General features: G+C 39.8%; 1 protein-coding gene across 1 annotated transcript in view; it reads left to right on the top strand.

Annotated features, from left to right (window-relative positions):
• Positions 1–3765, top strand: part of TBX18 (T-box transcription factor 18) — a 29851-nt gene extending 26086 nt beyond the window's left edge. The window contains exon 8 of the mRNA XM_036414940.2: positions 771–3765. Within this exon, the coding sequence (XP_036270833.1) occupies positions 771–1495 (725 nt within the window). The 3' untranslated portion in view covers positions 1496–3765. The remainder of the gene's footprint in view (positions 1–770) is intronic.
• The last annotated feature ends 19361 nt before the right edge of the window (positions 3766–23126 follow it).

Genomic DNA, 23126 nt, shown 5'->3' on the forward strand with positions numbered 1-23126 from the left:
TCTGTCAAGTTTGCAAACACCAATGTGCCAGCAAATCCAGAGAGGAGATTCAGTCACCATCACCATTATTGATTGGACGTAGGGTTCACCATCCTCTCTATGTCTCAGGACTATTTGTTTGCTGGCCATCTGTTCTTGTGTTAGCATGTGATTCTCCAACCTGTTCCTGGTTGGAAATGGAAAAGTGTAAAGTTCTGCATAGTACAGTCTTTGACACACTCAAACATTCAGAGGCCAGCTGCAGATGTGTTTGAGGCAAGATGTGCTCTATTCTTGGAATTCCTTCTTTTTCTTGCAAGCAAATATATTGATCCAGAGCAAGCTCTGCTGAAAGAAAAGGTAAAAGCTTGGTTGAAGAGAGCCAATTGTTATACTTTTGGAACAAGACACATAGTAAGATTAAATTTATACTTTATAAAATTGCTTGGGAAAGTCATTATTTATAATATTATAATAAATGAGAAAACTAATTGAGGAAAAAAATGTGAAAATTCTGTGTGGTTGTGTCCTAATATTTCTGAAATAATAATAATTAAAAAAAATACATACTTCCCTGGGGAAGTAACTTGCCATGAAAATATTGAGAGGATCTGTGTTTAAAATATTTCATCAGAGTTCAATCACATTGTAGTTCTCTGGGAGCTGAAACCACCTCCTTTTCATCTTTGTAGCACCCCTTGTAACAAGCAGGGCCTAGCTCCTGTTCATAAAATTGAAAAGAAAAGATGGCTGTGGAGTTACTGCTCTTCACATTTCCCCTTCTCTTGTAGGAACTGCAAGCTCCTCCACCTTGCTCCAAGGCTCTGGGAATGGCGTTGCTGCCACCCACCCTCATCTTTTGTCTGGTTCCCCTTGCTCCTCCCCTGCCTTCCACCTGGGGCCCAATACCAGCCAGCTGTGCAGTCTGGCCCCGGCTGACTACTCCGCCTGCACCCGGTCGGGCCTCACCCTCAACCGATACAGCACATCCCTGGCAGAGACCTACAACAGGCTCACCAACCAGACCAGCGAGACCTTCGCCCCGCCCAGGACTCCCTCCTACGTGGGCGTGAGCAGCAGCGCCTCCGTGAACATGTCGATGGGCGGCGCTGACGGGGACACCTTCAGCTGCCCGCAGACCAGCCTGTCCATGCAGATCTCGGGGATGTCCCCTCAGCTCCAGTACATCATGCCTTCACCCTCCAGCAACGCCTTTGCTGCTAACCAGACCCACCAGGGCTCCTATAACACATTCAGGTTACACAGCCCCTGTGCCTTGTATGGATACAACTTCTCCACGTCCCCCAAACTGGCTGCCAGTCCTGAGAAAATCGTTTCTTCCCAAGGAAGCTTCTTGGGGTCCTCACCCAGTGGGACCATGACTGATCGGCAGATGTTGCCCCCTGTGGAAGGAGTGCACCTGCTTAGCAGTGGGGGCCAGCAGAGTTTCTTTGACTCTAGGACCCTAGGAAGTTTAACTCTGTCATCATCTCAAGTGTCTGCGCATATGGTCTGATGAAATCCTTAAGTCCAATGATACATTAGAATTGATCTAATGTATTTTCTGTCTTTGTTTTCTCTTTTTTTCTTTTTTCTTTTTTTTTTTTAAAAAAAGCAATATGAAAAGAAACTATGAGTAGCTTGTAAAATGTACATATAATAGAAAATGAATGCTCACTGAGTTTTTTTGTTTGTTTTTTTTTACTTATGGTGAGATTGTAATTATCTATGGTATATATGTATACTGTACATAGCATGTAGAGTTTTGAAGTCTACGAAACCACATCATCTTTCTGCCCTCCCTCCCGACTTTATCCAGTTGCACAGAGTATTGACATAAATGTAGTATGTTTAACCAGAGTTCTCAGACTCTTTCAAAAACCAAACAGCAAACTTAAAACTTGGCAATGATACGAACCAGACTAAGACTTATAACAGTTATTCAGAAAAATGCTCTATGCCATTTCATACTTGAGTGTTGATAACCAGCAGTAACCAGCACACAGAATCTTGTGATTGCTGTTATTGTTGGGCACAGGGTGAGAAACTAAAATGCAAAAGCCAGTTGAAGTCTCAGTGTTCGTTCTGAAGTATTTATAATTGTGGAGAATTAGCTTTTGTGTTCTTGTTTGCTTATCACAGATAGTATATGACTGTGATTCTGTAAAAATCCATAACCCATAAAAAATATTTCCCTAAAGAAGGTGGAAGAGAGGCTTGTGATTTTTTTTTTTTTAATCTTTGGGCATATAAGACGTGTATATTCATTTGCAGAGAATAAATTTCCATTATTTTTTATTTTTTGCTGAGTTTATTTAGCAGACCATTAAAGAATGTGCTGTAAACATTTTTAAGTTCCAGTTTTCTCTGGGGAAGGGATATGTAAGTGGAATGACAAAGAGAAAACAAATCCATCTCAAATTCTTTGATTCCAGTAAGAAATACCTATCTTTTTAAATCAAGAGGAATAATATTGTCAATTATCCCTTAGATTTTTATAGTGTGGTTTTTCATTCAGGATATTTTCTTCCATCTAGCTGAGAGATTCCTGACCCATAGTCTATCAACAAGGAAAAAGGCATTTATGCTGCTTATTTATGTCTTGTAACTCCTACAAATTGAAACCTCTCCCCTTCTTAACCTTGTCTCTCTGTCTGAGTTTCAAAACAGATAGATTCTGGGCTTTGCTGGTGTTAAGTAACCGTACGGGATTTCAGGGGGTTATCGCCAGCAATCTGTCTTTTGGGGGCTGCGGTGCAAAGGCCAAAGCCGGAACTCTAGAGGCCCTCCTGGAGGACTGAGGAGGAAGACACCAATTATGATAAAGGAGCCATAAAACTTTTAACCTCAACAGCATCTTTAACTTTGAAAAAAATGAAAACAGCATTACCTTTTTAAAAATTCCTAAAATAACATATACGTGGTTTAAAATTTCAAAACAAGTAACCTTGATAGCTCATTATGAGATGAATAGGAAAGGCTACAAATGCATGGCGAGACACATTACCATATGTCTGTTTGAAAAACTAAAACAGTGTATCTGTCCCTGGACTCATTGCTGTTCATATATTTTCCAAGAGAAAGCAGTGTGATTGCCTTCAGTGGTAAACAGAGTTGCTTTAACTCATCCCCAGTTTAGATGGGGAAAGAGTGTGGCTCCTGATGACCTTTAGAGCAGCACAGCTGTTAGGTGTTTCGGGGATTAACTATCTCAACAGGATTTGCACAGGATGTGACTCTGTTTATAGCTATTGATAAGTTTCTTCATACATTCTGTAACAGTTCATCAAATTAATTCTGATTTTTAAATTTAAGATCAGCATGAAGGGACATGAAATATTTCCAATAGGTAGACCTATATGAGATATTTGTGTATGGTATTAATAGATGGATAAAAGACTTGGGAGAAGTCCTATGAGTACATCCCAGCCTTGGTGCTTGGTATAATTCAAGGAGGACAAGAGTTTTCCATCTTCAGAAAAGCATGGAAGTAATGATCTATACACATATGCATTAATAAGGAAAGCATTTTCTTTTTTGCTGTTGGTGGTTTGAGATGAAACCTTAATACGAGTATTATTAATCTTTTTTTTAATTTAGCAATATTGTACAAATGCTGTTTCCTTTTGATTATTCTGTAAATATTAATCACATGTCACTTCAATGTCTAAGCTTTTTATCATTATATTAAATGACCTACATGCATTGATAATTATAATTATATATCTGTATTTTATTTTAAAAAGTGCTTAAAAATTATATATTAAAGTGTGTTACTAAACCCTTTTATGATGTTATAGGGTCATCATTTAAAATGTTGATACGTGTCGCTCCAAGAATAAGCACACACATAGCATACGCCAAACACAAATTGTGTAGCTTTCCATTGGAAGGCATGGAGGAATGACCTTTTTTTCCCTTTTCCTTTTTCATGTGTTAAACACAATTTCTTGGTGCTCTGACCATGCCATTGAAGGTGAAGGCCTGACGGAGGTTGAACACATGCAGATTCACATTGAGGAAGGCAGTCTGGTATGTTTTGTTTCAGGTCCAGGGGAGAAGGGCAAAGATACAAGAATGAGCTGCTTGTCCCACTGACCAGTGATGACAGATCACTTCTAGACCTTCTGACGAGAAAACATTCCAAGGGACACTGTGATGAGATGAGGCTGCTGCTATCGCAACCAGCCACATTTTGAAAATTAACACTCGCTTCCATACAAGCTCCCTCCCAGAGGTCAGCAGCTTTTCACAAGTGTGGCACCCAGTTGCTGACCCCTATTTCTGGAATGTAGGGGGTCAGGAGACTTCAGTGGCCCCCAGAGGAGGTTGGGGCACAGAGTTGCTGATATAGCAAAGGATCACTATTTACATTAATTTACACTCAATACATTAGTTAAGGAAAATTTTGAACAAAAGGAACCTCACTTTAAAACTGAATTCCTCTTGAGACATCACTCCTCATATTTAGACCTATCAGCAACTTACACTTTAACTTGAAGTAGATAAAAGAGAAGCTTTATAGGTAGCTGGAGGTTTTTTTTAGGATAAAAGAGTAATATTTGGAATAGGGTAATTCTGGGAAGGTCTGAATAGGGGGAAGAAGGTGTAAGAAGAGGGATTTCTAGCCAAACTGGATATAAAGCCATTAAAAGTAATAATTTCATGAGCTTCTTTCAGGAGTTATGGTAGAGTCGGAGGATGCTACTTTAACGAGCTAATTGGATAAGTCTGTAAAGAATCTTTCATTTCAAATAAAACCATGCTGAGTTTTCTCCTGGGATATTTATGGACCATCTCCATGGACATTTTCTTAAACCTTCCACTGGAAAGAAAATAATTTTATTAAATTACTAGAGGCCTGGTACATGAAAATTCAGCACTGGAGGAGGGCCCCTCAGCCTGGCCTATCCTTTATGGGCGGGAGCTAACCCAGTAATCAGGGGAAGGCGACACTCTCATTACACCTCTGCTGCTGCCACTGCTGGCAGCACAAGCCTCTGCTGGCCCTGGTTATCTGCACATCAGACCAGCCTTGGGAGGCTGGGCAGCCACCATCTGAGGCTTGCCTGCATCTTGGGCCAGCATTGGGCGACTGGGGGGCTGAGGAGACTGGAGGACTCTGGAAGCAGGTGCAAGGAGCGGCCAGACCCATGTGGGGGCAGGCCAATCTATGCTGCATGCCTGCCACCCCAGCAGGGGGAAAGGGGGTCTGAGGAGACTGGGCACTGCCATTTTTGAGGGCATGGTGGTCAATTAGCATATTTCCTCCTTATTGGCTGTGGACACTGCCAGTTTTGTGAGAGTGTGACAGTCAATTAGCAAATTCTCTCTTTATTAGATAGGATTACCACATTGTGTTTTAATCTTGTTGATTACTGTTCTTTATAAGAGGTTCTTAGATAAGCTGAGAGTGAACAGTTAATAATGTAGACATGCATGATTGCAGCCTTCTAGCAGCTCAAGCTTAAAAACATTGTAAGTGCTGTAATTGAACAAATAACAAATATATAAACTTAGTTTCCATCTATTGTACATGCTGATAGACTTTCAAATCATAAAGAAATTTTGGTATGGAGAGAACATAATTTCCTTAGGAATTAGGACACTTGGTTTCAAACCATGGATTTCCCAATATGATTTTGGACAAAAGCTTAGCCACATTAGGTCTCAGGTTTTTTTGTGTGTATAAAAGGAGTAGCTGGGATGAAAATCTTTATTATTTCTTTCAGCTTCAAATTCATGAGTCCTAAGTATAAAAATAACATTCAGCTTAATAGTAGGAAAATAATTTTATTAAAATATACCTTGTGGAATATAGAATGTATGTTATTTACAAAGAATATAATACCATGAGGCTTATTTTATTTATTTTTATTTATTTGTTAGTTTTTTGTTAATCCTCGCCTGTGCATGTTTTTTTCCATTGATTTTTAGAGAGTGGAAGGGAGGGGGAGAGACAGTGAGAGAAACATTGGTTATCTCCTGCACGTGCCTGCAAGCAAGGTATGCCCTTGACAGGAATCAAATCTGAGACCCTTCAGTCCATGGGCTGATGCTCTAACCATTACTCTAACCTAGCTAGGACACCACAAAGCTTATTTTGAATGTACTGGCCTACTTATTTATTTATTTGTTTTTAAAGGAATGACATTTTATTTAAATATATTTTATTGATTTTACACAGAGGGGAATTGAGAGGGATAGTTAGAAACGTCGATGAGAGAGAAACATCGACCAGCTGCCTCTTGCACACCCCCACTGGGAATGTGCCCGCAACCAAGGTACATGCCCTTGACCGGAATCGAATCCGGGACCTTTCAGTCCGCAGGCAGACGCTCTATCCACTGAGCCAAACCGGTCTCAGCTGTACTGGCCTACTTATAATTGATCTTTTAAATGGAACTGTGTATTATTTAATTACAATATGTAAAACATATTGTATTTTAGTATTTAAAGGGAGCTGAACTTAATATATTTCCTTCCTTTAGTGAATGAGAAAAGATTAATAAAATTGTTTTCATGATGCTCTTAATTGCATAGCATAAAATTACTTTACTTTGGAATAAGTATGGCATCTAGTAAAATATCTAGAGATAATTCCAAGTTCATTAAAAAATTCATTTAAATCTTCATCAAGAAAACACTTGTGTTTGTCATTTCAAAAGGTTTTTATTCATGCTAAAACTCAGATACAATAAAATGTAATAATTGATTACTCTGCATTTCTTTGAGTTTATACAAAGCTGGATCAATATATACATTCCATGTCCCGTTTTAAATTATATTAATTTGGTCAATAGAAAAACTCAAGACCAGTAAATTTTTCTAAATTACAGCTTTATTGAGATATAACTCACAAACCATGCAATTCACTTATTTATAGTGAACAATTCAATGGTTTTTAGTATAGTCAGAGTTGTACAACCATTGCTATAATCAATTCTAGAACATTTTCATCACCCTGCAAAAAATTTCATTTTCTCTCCACTCTGCTTTAATCCAAATCTTAGGCAATCACTGGTTTACTTTTTGTCTAGATTTACCTATTCTGGACATCTCATGAAAATGGAATCATACATTATGCGGTTCTTTGTAAGTGGCTTCCTTCACTTAGCACAGTTTTTAAATGTTCACACATTGTAGAATTTAACAGTATTTAGTTTCTTTTTATCATTGAATAATATTTGATTTTAGGTATATAACACATTTTATTTACCCATTTATCAACTGATCAACATTTGGGTTGTTTCATTTTTTTTTGGCCGTCATGAATAATGCTGCTGAAAACATTGGTGTACAAGTTTTGTGTGGACATATGTTTTCATTTCTCTTGGATATATGCTTAGAAATGACATTTCTGGGTTCTTTCATAATGTTTGTGGAAATTACAGGCTGTTTTCCAAAATGATAGTACCATTCTACATCCTTACCTGCAACGTGTGAGGGCTCAGATTTCTCCATGTCCTTACTAACAGTTGTTACTATTAGTCCTTTTTATTCTAGCCATCTTAGTGGGTCTGAGGTGGTATTTCACTGTGGTTTTGATTTGCATTTTCCTGATGATATTATTTTTCTGATGATGCAGAGCATCTTTTCCTGTGCTTCATTGGCCATTTGTATATCTTTTATAGAGGAATATCTATTGTAATTAGATCCTTCACCCATTTTTCTTTGGGTTGTCTTTATCATGGAGGTATGAGTTCTTTATGTATTCTAGATAAAAGTCTCATCAGATATGATTTGCATAACATCTTCTCCCATTAGGTGGCCTGTCATTTTATTGATGATTTCCTTTGCATCACCAAAGTTTATAATTTTAAAGAGATCCAATTTATCTATTTCTTTTGTGGCTTGTGCTTTTGGTATGAGGGTCAAGACAGTTCTATGGACTTTTTGAGTTTGACTTTTCATTTTTAGTAGAAGTACTAACAACAGAAGTGCACTTTTAAAGTGATTTTCAGGTGTATAAGTTTAATAGTATTTGATAAATTACCCCTCTTCCCAACACACCTGAAATGTTCTTGGGTAAATAATTATACATTTTCCAGTGTCTTGAAAGGAAGGTAAAAGGATCTGAAAGCATTCTCAAATTTTTATTACCATAGGAAAAGTTGGTACTTTCAATATTTATTCAATCAAGAAATATTTATTGAGAATCTATTTGCTTGGCGTTACTTTAGACACTTGGGGTACAGGAGTGAGAAAAACTTTTGGTGTCTTTAAATGCCTTATAAAAGTTGAAATGCTGTTTTCCAGGAAAAAAACCTTCGTACTATAATATATCACAGTTGGCAATGAAAAAGTGTTGCCTCTCGGCTTCTCTGAGTTGGTGCCCTCACCCTTATTACGATGTTACACATCCCAGATGGTCACTGCAAAATGCTTGCTCCTGTGCCAAGATACAACAGGGATGCATTATCGCCTTAACTCTGAGTTTGCTTTGTGGTTTTTTTTGGAAACCCTAACATCATTTAAATGCAATTTTCTCAATTTGGCTCTGTTTACGGAACTGTAATAAGATATTTCTCTATTAATAGCAGGAAGGAAAACCTTGCTTGTTTAGGGTTTTGGAAAACTCATGCACATTTTTGTTAAAGGTATTTGGTGAAATGGATTGCAGAGATTTGCAGATTCTGGTTTATTAATTTGCCTAAATGCATTTCAGGGTAAAATTAGTTGAATGGTATGTTTTAAAAAACAAAATAGCAGCTCTCACTCAGCAACAATAAAGACAGGCATTTCTGTCAAGGGACTTTGCATAGTTCCAGTAGTCCCTTGCCTCAGGGAAGCTTGGCTCAGAATGAATGAATATCACGGTGGGTTCCTTGTAGCTTCTGCCCATTTTATTTTCTGAATTTGATGACTTTGTTGTGTGGGGAAGACAGGATCCAGAAGCTATATACTAGTATATGTGAATGTCTGTCGTGTACTCAGTTTTACTTTGAGAATGGGAGGGCAGGGAAACAGAAATATAAAAATTTAGAGCTAGAAGACCTTGAGAGATCAAGTAGGAGAGTTGTTTGGAGAAGTGGAGAAGTAAATGACAGTCAGAGGTAACAATTTTGACTCATCTACAAGCTTCAGACATGATATTCAGCAAGTTCCATGATAGTTTCCACTAATCACATCAAACCTTTTCAAGTTTCCTTGTCTTTGCTTTTTCCTCAGGTCTGAATGTCCTTCAAACCTACATTCTCATCTTTTTGAGGACTTAACTCAAATCTTTCACAGTTTTTATCTCTTCCATCTTCCTTTCCCCAGTGAAATACATTCTCCCTCTAAAATGTTGTCACAGCACTCTGTATATGCCTGTCTTGAAAGAAATATATCGCAATATAAACTTTTCATGTAAGTCAACCAGCCCAGCTATAATAGGAGACCCATAGGGAGGGAGCTGTATCTTGTTTATGTTTGCCACAGCATATGATAAAGATAAAAAGTGATTCTTGATTTAACATGAGTTGCACTGGTTTTTCAAGTTCTTCATTTCTGTAAGCCTGGTATATTTGCGATTCTGCTTTACTACAAAAGACTGGGGAGTGTTTCTTGTGAAACCTCTAGAGCAGTGGTTCTCAACCTTTCTAATGCTGCGACCCTTTAATACAGTTCCTCATGTTGTGGTGACCCCCAACCATAAAATTATTTTCCTTGCTACTTCTTAACTGTAATTTGCTACCGTTATGAATTGTAATGTAAATATCTGTGCTTTCTGATGGTCTTAGGCAACCCTGCCAGTGGTTCACAGCCTGTGGGTTGTGATTCTACAGTTATGAAATAGCAATAAAAATAATTTTATGGTTGGGGGTCACCACAACATGAGGATATGTATTAAAGGGTCACAGCATTAGAAAGGTTGAGAACCACTGCTCTAGAGGATGACATTGAAAGCGTAAGCCTGATACACTAATGAGCCTGATGCACAAATGCAACTGGTTTGGGTCTTATCTGTCATCTAACTAGCAAGCAAGTAATTCTTCTGACATCCTCCTATCAACATTATTTAGTAAATCTCTATGGCTATATCTATTAGACCTTAAGTAAGAAAAAAGGGATGAGTATTCTATATACAGGCAAGGGGAATATTTCATCATTTCTATAATTGAATGTTGCTCACCTATAAAAACCCAAGTGATTCATATTTTATTTTTTGTTTTGTTTTTCTGTGTGTGAGGTGGGGGGAGGTGTGAGATAGAAACATCTACCAGTTGCCTCCTGTATTCGCTCTGACTGGTGACCAAACTCACAACGTAGGTATGGACCCTGACTGTAAATCGAGCCCACAACCTTTTGGTATACGGGATGATGCTCCAACCAACTGACCCACCCAGCCAGGGCCCAAGTGATTCATATTTTAAAACAATCATTACAAAAAGGAAGTACATAAAGTTTATCCAAGCACCGCCTGGTTAGAAGGGAGAGCAGGGGAGAACTTACTATTTACCAAAGACAAGGAAGTCCTTTAGGAGTGTACTATTGGGGCCCAAAATAAACTGAGGGCACATGCTCTTCCATACTCTCAGTTTGTATATTTACCTTCACATAGAATTTTTTGGAATCAAAGATGTTCAGTGTTTAAACCACTAAGGAAGAAAACATGATGCTAATTATACTTGAGGCAAGGCTTTGTGCACCATTCTGTGCAACACGTGAGCCAATCACACAAGTCTTTCATTGCTTTGCAATTTCTTCTGCATTTCTGATTGCATTGTTTGGTATGCAGTAGGCTGTCCTTTTGCACATGTCTCCAACCATCTATATGGGGACTTCTTTTACTTGTTGGGTCCCATAAAAACATTTGGTTATTGCTCATAAGAAAAGGTGGAACTGATGTCATTCCTCTAATGATGACCTCACTGATGTCAGATTTATGCTCCAACTTTTCTCTCCATGTCTTTATATCTGCACAATAGCCTTTTTGTCTCAATGCTGCATCCTGATGTAATCTTCTTAAACACATTTTATTTTGTGGTTAAACTCAACCCCTATTGTACTGACAGGGCAAAAAACGCAAAGGCGGTGATTAAAATAGGGCCAGCATGACTGAATGGGCACACAGCGTGCAGGAGACAATGACATCATCATAGATGCTGCCTGTGTACTGCAGTGACTGTGAGATGTCATTGACTCTAAAGTGCATTTCTGTTTGGAAGATTTTAAAAATATAACCTTGCCGAAACCGGTTTGGCTCAGTGGATAGAGCATCGGCCTGCAAACTGAAAGGTCCCGGTTTCGATTTCGGTCAAGGGCATGTACCCTGGTTGTGGGCACATCCCCAGTAGGGGGTATGCAAGAGGCAGCTGATCAATGATTCTCTCTCATCGATGTTTCTAACTCTTTATCCCTCTCTCTTCCTCTCTGTAAAAGATCAATAAAAAATATTTTTAAAAAATAAAAAAATAAAAAAAATATAATCCTACATAGCCTCGGATCTTTAAAATATGGCATATTATAATTTATTTAAAATATTCTGTAGAATATTTGTGGAAAGATGTACCCCATTGAGAGTTAAATGGAAATGAAATGAAATGTGATATCTCATCTCAGTTTCCTTGTCCCCACTTGTTCTCCCTCCACTTTGCCTCTCAATCTCACCAAGACTTTCCTCTCCTCCTGAGAAAGTGGAGGATTTGAGGGTATCTTCGCAGGGTTGTCATGAACACAAACCTGTTGCCAGACTTTTGCTCAGCGAGAGAAGTACCTACAGTCAGTGCTGAACAGCTTTTCCTTCCTGCTCTGCGAACACTTGGCAGAAGCATTGATGACAGTTGCAAGAATGTGATGCACAGCAGTGTTCTTTACAGCAGTGTAATCTGTGTCATCAAATCCCCAGAAACCATGATTAATAGCAGCACTTGAGTGTGTTCTCAAGTTGTATATTTGGTAGTGATGAACTTTGATCTACGGTTTCACTTTAAAGATCGCTAAGACACAAACTTTGCCTGCAATCCTTCCATCTAATTGAAGCTCCCCATGGATACTGGATAGGGAAACATTTCATGCCATTGCTGTAAGCTGTGTGTTTATGACACCGTTGTGAGCACGCTGCTAATGGGAGCGGGGCGTGCCATGTCTAGGCACCGAGTAGTCAGTTGTCACACAGAGCACTCTCATCACCCAGAAGTGGCCAGTGCAAGGCTTTCATTAGGAACATGGAATGGAAAATGAACTCTGCAGGCATTTAGGAGTCAGTGACTTAGTCTCAGATAAAGTTGTTTTCTTGCATCTAGTGAGATGGGCTCAATCAGTATTTTCCCATTCTCCTCACCCCATCTTTCTCCCTCTCCATTTCAATGTAGAAACTACTCTTTACATTCTCTTTATAATTTATTTTTCTAGAGCATCGCTACTCATTAGAAATATAAAAAGAGCCACATAGGAATTTTTAATTTTCTGGTGACCAGATTAAAAAGAAACAGGGGAGCTGAAACCAGTTTGGCTCAGCGGTAGAGCGTCGGTCTGCAGACTGAAAGGTCCCAGGTTTGATTCGGGTCAAGGGCATGTACATTGGTTGCGGGCACATCCCCGGTAGGGGGTGTGCAAGAGGCAGCTGGTTGATGTTTCTCTCTCATCGACATTTCTATCTCTCTATCTCTCTCCCTTCCTCTCTGTAAAAAAATCAATAAAATATATTAAAAAATAAATAAATAAAAAGAAACAGGGGAGATTAATTTTAGTAAAATATTTTATTTAACCCAATATATCCTATCATAAATATCATAATTTCAACATGTAATTAATATAAAATTATTAATAGGAGATTTTATGTTTTGGAAGGACTAAGTCTTTGGACTCCATTGTCTATTTATGACAATAGCACGCCTCAACTTGGATGCTAAATTTTCCAACTTTTAGTGTAAAACAATAAAGTTGTGTTTACTGAAAAAATATTTTACATTGCTTGTTTTTAAATTTAAAGTTCAATTCATTAAGATTGAGCAAAATGAAAAATTTAGTTCTGCACTCACATTACTTAAAAATGCTCAATAGCCACCAGTGTCTAGAGGCTGCCATTCCTTTGATGCTCCATGAAAATGATTATTGGTTTATGACAAATAAGCATTAGGTATATCTGGTATTCTAGATTTGCATGCATTTTGGAAAGACGATATAATATGAGATTGGGTCTTTTATTTTTTTGGTCACTATAATAGAAGCAGAGGGGTCAAGATAGGGCAAGTGGTATGGAAACAAATGAAATTACTCAGAGAAATGTGGGCACGAGTGGGCTGGCCAGGGGAACTGTTCCCTACGACTGGTTCCCTACCCCTTGGACAGGAAGTTTTCCGGGATGGCCTGTCTTGGGCTTCTCCCTCTGCCACATGGTTTTAGATACAATCCAGGTTTTCTGAGAGTGTCTCACGCCAAGGTTTCCAGGCTGGCGGATACGATAGTAACTTCTTCTGATGAAATGGGACCAGCATGCGTGCTACAAGTTGATTAGTGATGTTCAAAGTACTAAACTGCTATCATCTGTAAATCGCAGGAACTGAGTCTCCAAAAAGAATGTTGAGCGAATGGAAATCCAATAAAAAGTAAAGTTGAGTTGTCATTAGAAAGGGGGTGTGTGGGAAGGGGATCCTATCAAAAAGGGGAAGCTGGACCTCTTATCTGTTCAGCTGACCCATCATAAACTTCAAAAAAATTCTTCTGGGCCCTGACACCCTCTTTCCTTCTGAAGTGAAAGTAGGTTGGATAAGGAGGATTATCGCTGTGGCTTCTAGAGATCATGCTTTCTTTCTGCTGTTACTGAATTCATAAGAAGAAAAGAAAACTGTGCTGTTCCCCAAATGACTCATTTATGGAGTCCACATTGGGATTATTCTGCAGGCCCTGAAGCCTGGGAACCTGAGCTGCTGTCCCAGGGACTGTCACTGTTAGAGACTGGAACAAATGGGACAGCTAAGATTATGGCCCTATAAAAGTTGTTCTTTAATTCCTCCTGCTCTGTTGGCATATCTGACTTGTGTGTGTGTGTGTGTGTGTGTGTGTGTGTGTGTGTGTGTGTGTTTCCACTCACAAAGAAGTGTGGTCATTAACCTTTTGAAAACAATGCTTTTTTTCTAAATCCTTCAAAATTTGGTCTTCATGTTGATTGTATGATAGGTAAGTCTCTGTTTGTGTGAGTAAACAGCCCAGGATTTCTTCTTAGCCCACTTCCTTTCTATCAGGCAATGAGGAGTCGGCTTTTTCGGGCGCTGTTAGCATCGGTGGTGTGAAATGGAGACAGGCAGAGCGCTGGGAGGTTTCCCTTTTTCTTTCTCCTTTATCCCCTTTCTCAAACTCTTTCCTAACATTGGCCTGAGGTTGTGAGTTGAATCCACTAAGGGCTATCACACTTGTGTTATTATGGGCTTTGGAGAGAGAGGGGGTGTGTGGGAGGGATTTCTCTAGGGAGGAGGATTCTCTTTGGAAATGGAACAGCTAATGCTAAGAATCACAACCGCTCTTTATTAGGCACTTACTATTTTTCAAATATTCTCTTAAGTCCGTTATCTACTTTAAGCAATGCAACCCATGTAACTGTGCCGGGAGGGAAGAAATATTTCCCATGTTATAGATGAGGAAACTGATACTCAGTGAGATTAAATAATTTACCAAAGTCACACAGTTAGTGAATGCTCAAACCAGTACTCACGCCGGGTCTGATTCACCTGCAGCCCACTTTACCAAGCGCTCAGTGTCAGTAGGCACTGCTAAGTGAGAGTCTTAGACTTCAGGTCCCTCAGCCCCAGTGCCTTCCTCTACCCAGCACTTCTCTCCAGGCTCCCTGCTTCCTCTGCCTTTTCTAATTTGCATGTACAACTTACCCTTTGGGTTTTGCTCCTGCTTGTGTGTTGGAGGTGGAAAGCGTCCAAGCTTAGAATACATTTAAAAACCAGGAAACGAAGCTTATCTTGATGAAAAGATACACACAAAATGTTGGAAAAGCAAGGGAGTCAGGAAGCAGTTCGGCCAAATGGGGCTGAGAAGAGAAGGTTGCAGAAATGAGAGGAACGTTTTGGTTTTCAATTCTGATGGTTTCAGTTCTAAAATAACACCTTTCATGTATGTGTATGTAGGGGACAGTGCTGTGTACATGCATATGTGTGTTTTAAAGACGCAAATATTTATATAATGCTTTCTACGTGCCAAGTAAAATTCTGAATGCATCCTGTGTATTTAACACATTTGCTCCTATCAACAGGCTCTGTGATGGGTTCTTATTCTTACTGCTAGTATCACCCCCATCTTAAAGGGGTGGATGCTGAGGATGAAAGAGAGGCTGCACAATGTGCCGAGGTCACACCATCTGTAAGAGGCAAGGTCGGGATTTGCACCCAAGGGTTCTGGCTTCAGAAAGCGGGTTCTTCAGCCCTGCCATCCCTGTCACGCCACCTGGTCTATGTTAGTGGACCTCAGGGTTTCCAAAGCACCTTGTAAATGCATCCCAAAGCATCTCGGCAGCAAGTGGGGCGCAGGGAGCTGGCAAGCAGCCAGTCTGCGGTTCAGTTCCGGGTCTTCTCTCTGCCCAGGACACTTTCTACTGTATGTAGCACATGGTAATTTCACCATAAGACTTGTTGAATAAATGTGTACTCTAGAAAGGGAAAGGGTTTTTTAAACATCGTGATACTGGGAATTGGGACTGGGATGCTGGGAATATATATTCTTAATTCTCAGTTGTAGGACACAGCCCTTCACTCCCTCACTGCACGTACACACACACACACACACACACACACACACACACACACACACTTACATACATACATAGACACACACACACATACTGCACTGTTTAGTTTCCAATTCGAACACTACCCAAAACCAACTGATAGGTGTCAAGTTCTTGCACAGATGCGTCCCTCGAGAGAATCTTGCTGAGAAAGAGTAAGTCTTTTTCATGGATTGGTGAGAGGTATTTCTCAATTTAAACCCTTTTCAGGATCACCTGCCCAGACCCCAGCGCAGACCCACTGAGCTAGCGAAGTGGATGGAGAGCGACCGTCCCAGAGTGTCCCTTGGATTCCCCCGCTGAGCAGGGCCCTCCGCAGTAACCGGGGAAGAAATGTGTGAGCCAAAACACATGAACTCTTGAATGCAGCCAGTTTCTTTCCCCGCAGCTCTGTAAAATCAAAGTTTGAGGCACCGCAGGAGCTCTTTTAAAATGTCCTGGCCGGCTTGCTGCAGCCCAGATGTTGTTCCAGTCGCCTCACTGCAAGCTCCAGTAATCGCATGACTTGCACCGCTCGGCTGCAGACCCGCTTGCCTCCGCTGGCACCGCTCCGTGGATGTTACAGATGCCACAACTCATTTCTTTGAAGTCGGTGTGTTTTTTAAAAAAACACCCCTTTCGACAGACTTGACCCAACTTCTCATTATATAAGCTGATCTGTTGGAACATCTGTCACCATCGCGGCTTCGGCCCCCATCCTCCACTGAAGTATAATAACTTGACATTAATAAATAATGAGGGGGTGGTGAGTTTAGCGCACGTATTATGAGGCATCGGGGCTACAATGGCGAGCTTTAATCTTTCAGGAAGACCGAAAGCCTAGATTAAGCAAACAAGGGAAACGCAGCGAGGGCCCAGATGAAAACTTCCAACTATTGCTTGAGTAAAAAAAAAAAAATTATAATGTATCTCCCATAATTGACTGTCTCTTAATAGTACAGATGGACACAAGGTTAATGGGAAGGACTGGAGCTTCCTTCATAGCTGGAGACACATTAACACAGTGTCTTCCATTCTCATCCTCATGGTTACTACACCTCCAAATGCCCTCTTCCGCCCAGAGAAACTATTTTCTTAGCAAAAAAAAATATTATAATTCATTCTCATTATGACCTGCACCCGGTACGATGCACTTAGCTAACACCAGCGCATGAGAATCTCGCTGGTGTTGTGAATGCTTGAGCACTCCTTATCCTTCTTGCGTACCTGCTATGTGAATACCTTCTGGGCATGTGCTAGTGACTGCCCCTTTGTGCACACAGAAAAGATGGCGAGTCTAGTTATGCTTTAGTGTGAAATCCACAGTTTGTGAAATTCAAATATATTTCCATTTATGAATGGCCCAAGTTAACCCACAATCAAGGCAAACACATGTAGTTAGAAATATGTCAAATGGGATATGGTTCCAGCTTTTATTCTTCAGGGCTCTCTCTCTCTCTCTCTCTCTCTCTCTCTCTCTCTCTCTCTCTCTCTCTCTCTCACACACACACACACACACACACACACACACACGCACACACCCATGCACGCTCTTACCCTATACTTATGTGTCCAGATCCTGCCTGTTTTTTTGCTTTATGAAAACTCTCTAATAACAGAAATAGCACCTGTCTGGTTTAGCCTGTACAGCTCCAACGTTGTGTCATGCATGTGGATGCTTCATAAATATTTAATGACAAAGGAAACAGTGCCTTAAGCGAGGATGGCAGCTATGACTCCCACTTCAGAGATGAGAGGAAGGAAGGGTAGAGATGAATGGTTTGGAGCCCATACCGTGAGTCAGTTACAAAATGCAGGTTGGAAGGTTGAATCCCTGGACTGGGCCTCTGTTTTCCAGATTTCTACAGAGAACCCATATCTTTGGTGTTGGATGAGAAGCATGCTAAAATTAAAACAAACACACAAACAACCCACAGATCTCTGGAAGCTTACATTATAAAAAGGAGGTGGTGCAGAAGCCAAAACTAAGAGTACTAAAAAGTGAGACCTGCCAACTCAGTAGATACTGGTGACCAAGTGGGAAAAGATGGGAAGTTTACCTGCTGGTGCCAGCCCCGGAGAGACCTCCCCTTAGTTCCTTTGAGGCACACTTTCACACAGTTCCCTGTGGTGATGCAAAAGCTTCCTTTCCTTCTCCCAGAAATAGTTCAGCGTAGCTTGCCAGAGTTCTTTGAGAATGCGACTCACTAGAGGCTGTAGACTGGGTCACTGAATCCACCTCCAGGAGTTCACCTGAAAGGGATTGTAGATAGTTTTTTAAATGCACCATACTTGCATTTATTTCCCATGTTATTGCAAGTTCTCAAGTAGAAATTGATTTATTTCAGTCTCTTCAGACTGATGCTGCATGTAATTTTTTCTTGACTCAACACAGAGGTATCAGTCCCGTTAAAGTGAAGACTCAAGCTGCTTGCTAAAATGCTAGGTAATTTTGATATACATTTATATCCCCCAAACTAAGTTTATTTTAATTGGAATAGTTGAGTTGTCAATGTTCTGGTAACTTACCCTATTTTGGTATAGCACCTTCTGTTTCTGAGCAATTCTTAATTTGGCCTCAGAACTCAGAAAAGAGAGCAAAAATAGTATAAAAGATATTTATATGTGGATGTAATAATTTGGGATAGTTTATATCCTACCTGTCTAGGGTTGATGTGTAACAAAATACAACATCATTTCATATGCTATGAGGCAGAACTTAGCCTTGCACCATTGACATTTTTGTCTAATTTCTGTTATGAAAATACATGTAATCACTTTACACTATTGGCTTTAGGCTCTTTAGTTGTCAACCCGATAACCATTATTTTTTTCTTTCTTCCTATCAGAACTTCAATTTTGTTTGGAGAATTATTTACCTTTCTTAACTACCTTGCAACTCTTGCAGACTATGTAATATATATATATATATAAAGTACTAAGTGACCAACCAGATGCCCATCTGACTGTCCCTACTGACTGGCTAGTACATATGATGCACACTGGCAATATATATATATATGCCTACATGACTGAAAGAGCAAACGACTGGTCAACCGATTGCTATGACATGCATTGACCACCAGACACTCAAAGCAGAAGCTGCCCCCTGGTGGTCAGTGTGCTCCCATGGCAAACTTCCCATGGTCTTTTCCCCTGGCTGGCCTCGCGCCTCTCCCCCACCATGGGCCCCAATAGGGACTGGGAGAGATGGCTCTGATTGGTCCCAATTACCGGCCAGGCTGAGGGACTCCACTCTCATGATTTTGTGCACCAGGCCTCTACTATAGATATAATCCTAGAGATGGAAGCGTCATTTTGTGAGCCTCAAAATCAAGGCACAGTAAAGATAAGTTGAAAACTGAGGATTTGAGCCTTGTATATGAGAGCATGAACTCTGGACATTTTTCAGTGGGTCAGGTAGAGCCACTGACAGGTTTGAGCATAAAAGTTGTAAAAGTGGCTTGTGGGGTCAGTTGTATGTAAGGAAGATTCTCTGTAGTAATGGAGGTTAGAGGCAGGCTGTGAGGAGGCTGGGCTTTAAAAAAAACAACAGTTCTCTGAAATAGATTACTGAACCATATTATAATTAACTACTGAGTCAGTTTTGGGATTCATTTGATGTGAAATTGAATGTTATTAGAATGTGGAATCTGACTTTTAGGTAGAGATGAATGATTTAGCTGAATAGCCAGTATACATGAATGTCCTGTTTTTCCTCTTTGCTTTTTCCTTCCTCTGCTCTCTCTACCATCCACTCTCACTCCCTTCCTCCATCCCTCTCAACCTCCCTCCCTTTTTCCTTTTAACCATTCCATTTGTGGCTTTATTCCAGTCCAAGAATGATCAACTTTAGAGAACTTAGAAGTTTCATCATGTATGCGTGCATGTATGTGTGTGTGTGAGTGTGTGTATGTCTATGTGTGCACACACACATTTAGCCATTTGTAGGGGTGTCGAACTCAATCAGAGAAGGGGCCAAAATCTAAAATCCAGCCTAAATCGCGGGCCGAATGGTTTACTGAACAGTCATAAACTGTCATTGTGATGGAAACGCAGCGGAGTGCAGTGATGACAGCGCGGTGCAGGCCACATTGCAAGGCCTGGCAGGACGGATTTGGCCCGCGGGCCTTGTGTTTGACACATGTGAACTAAGGTAAAATCAATGGAGAGGGCACATTGAAGGACTATTATCCAGAGTAATAGTGGCTTATGTGAAGTTTCTCATTAAATCAATTTGCAGCCTTCTTTGGCTGTATGATATTAGGAAACTCATTGTTAGAGGGAACCATAATCCCTCAGTGGTGAAAGTTTGGCAAGCTAACTGATAGATTTTTGTGTTCTACTTTCTAATGCTCCAATTTGGTCTGGAGTACATTTTTTTATGGGAAATAGCCTGGATGTGCATAAACTAAACTGAATACTACTTCCTGCCCTCCCTCCAGATTAAGGAAAATCAATTAAAAAATTTTTTTTTGTCTGCAGTATATTTGGAAGACATTCAGCTCCTTCTTGGTGAGCATTCAGCTGATTGCCATTTGGGACGTAGGGTTGGGAAGTGAGAATGTTTGCTATTGCCCTTTCTGTAGACAGTCAGAAACAAACAAACCAAGAAAATCTATAGGCTCCTAACAGATGGGTTTTAAAAAGTAGGTCATGTTTTGAGCCCACCAACTTTGATGACATCCTTGTAACAGAAACTGGATTCTTCAGTGTCAGGACAATACAAATGAGGTTCTAAAATGGTCTCTGGATCTGTTACAGCTTCCAAGTACAGCTGGGAAAAAAGTTGTGGAGGGAGGTCTCTAAGGAATCTGGAAAGTAAAAACCATGCCGGAAAGCCCTGGATTCATTGTTCTGTCTTCTTATTCCCCCTTGATGGAAGATATTGGGATAGACTCAGTCCTAAAGGAATTAAGATGATACACAGATTTTAGGAGGGGGCAGAGAGAGGTTGTGTGTATGTGTGTGTATCAAAGTGAGGATCAATTTTTTTTCTTTTTTAATGAGAAACTTAAAGCCTATGGAAGCTACATAACTAAGCAAAGCGGTTGCTGCTGCTTTTTTAACATGGTCTGTTTCTGGTAACTGAAAGCTATTAATAAAAGGTAAGGTGTGTGGCCTGTCAGGAGGGAAGAAATCCACCCATCTTCCCTTTGGCCTGGTGTGCAGCAGGAAACCATTTTTGATAATAGAATTATGTGCAGATTAAGTTAATGAGCTTGAAGCTCAGAGGAAAAGGATTATAGATCTGTGAGAACTCACAAGACTAAGATAAACTGCCTATTTTCAACTCTTACAGCGCTGAAGAGGAAAACAAAATACTTTCTTAGGTCCAAATATCTGTGGTTTCCCAGGCTTCACGCCTCATTGCTGTGTGAGAACAACAATTGGAAACCAGGAGGCACATTTATACATCAACACGGTTTTGCCTCCAGCAGAATGAAGGACGAAGCGGCCTCCCAGATTACCTCTTATTGATTGTTTGGCTGACCCAAACGCGAGTCCACCAGAAATCTGTTTCCTAAGCTTAACTCTCACAAAATGCTGCTGAGTTAGAAATACTTTTCCATTACTTTGTGTCTTTTCTAGAGAGGACTTGCTTTTTATCCCTTCCTCATGATCCATCAATGTCTGAGATACATAAATATATTTTCTTTATAGCTTTTTCATCTTGACTATAAGTTTTTTTTTGATTGATACAGAAATTTAGCATTACAGCCTATTTACCAGTCCCTATTAACACTTTTTGCCTATATGTTGATATTTGTATTATAAACTTTCAAAATTGATTCTTCAATAGAATAGGCTCACACTTATGAAGATGAATGATTTTGTGTCATCAATTCTATCATTCCCTTCCCAGTCAACCTGATAGATGTCTAGCATTTCATATCCATACTGGGTGAGGAAAGAAGGGGGCAAGACAATACAATACTACTACTAATGCTTACATTTAATTAAAAAATATATATATATGATGTTTGAATATACTGGAATTATTCTTAACTTCACCTTGCCTTTTTCCTTTTACATAAAATGCTTGTATGGGACAGAGGTTTATCTGGTTTACCTATTATTCAATTGAATAGACATAGAATGGCTCATCTTTGGTAATCCTAAAGTATTCCTGCAATTATGTTAATTGTTCTTGAACTACAGACGACAATAAAAATTATTAACATAAAGAGGTTAGCAAGAAAATCACTTGCCTAGCATACAGACAGCTTCTGGGCAAACTCAAATAATCTATCCATAGCACATATCTTGGGACTTTTTATTAAGAGAAAGAACTTAGAATGAGGGTGTGATGACTGATGCTCAACTTACTGGAGCATCATTCTGAAATAGCTCTTTAGGAAGAATAAAAATGTTATAAGACAACTAACTAATTTACCCCAACTTTCAATAGGAGATATGTATTTTGATTCTCAACTTCGTATAGATTCTTTCAGCTTTCCTATTCCTAGAAATACAAAATAGAAGTGACCTATTGTTTTGTTTTACCATAGTCAGTCACATTGTACTTCAATGCTGTCTATGTGGACAGGTCCTGTATTAGGTGAGATAAAGACACAAATGCACATACACATCAATATACAAACACACAGTTCAGTGGTTTCAACACACATAAAAATAGATTCATATTGAGTGGTGGAGTGTACCAAGGTCTGGACTGATCCAGAATGTAGGCTAATCAAAATGGTGCCTGTATGTTTCACCAAACTCCAAAAAGAGTGGAGTAAGAGAAATCTAAGAGATCTTTTAACCCAGTATTAATCAAAACATCTTAAAAACATAATATATATAATATTTAAAGCAAACCATAATTGGGAGAAAAACAGAATTAGTAAGAATTATGTTTAACAACCCACACACAACCAAATAACTGAAACAGAAGTCTCATAAAACAATATGTGAAAATGCAACTTTTATCCTATCCATTCCTATCCATTTCTATCCTATCCTTTCCTATCCTATCCTAGCCTAGTCTATCCTAACCTATCCTATCCCATCTTTTTAAAAATTGCCAGTGGCAACCCACTAAGTTCATATTATGTCCCTCTAATGGTGATAACTCATAGTTTGGAAAATAGTTTTCTACCTTATTTACTAGAAGAGAAAACTGAAGTCCGGAGACCTCAAAAGAGTTCTCCAAAGTCACCAGGTGACTGCAGAGCTAGGACCAGAGCTCAGGTCTCCTGGTCCAGAAGGTCATGTTTTCCCTTGAGCTCATTTGCATCTCTTTGACTCTCTTGGAATAGGAATAATGGAAGGAGGTCACTCACATACACTTAGACTCTGCCCCACCTTCTCTATTCAGCCTATGCCAGCAGAAGGTGCTGGAAAATGAGGCCTTCAGAGCCAGCTGGGCTCTTCTGCTGAATGCTAAGTGATTCCTCATCAGACCCCCTGCTCCAGGAATGCAGGGACATGAAGACAGCCGGCT

This window comes from Pipistrellus kuhlii, unplaced genomic scaffold (genome assembly GCF_014108245.1).
Source record: "Pipistrellus kuhlii isolate mPipKuh1 unplaced genomic scaffold, mPipKuh1.p scaffold_m20_p_5, whole genome shotgun sequence".
In the NCBI taxonomy this organism is placed as follows: Eukaryota; Metazoa; Chordata; class Mammalia; order Chiroptera; family Vespertilionidae; genus Pipistrellus; species Pipistrellus kuhlii.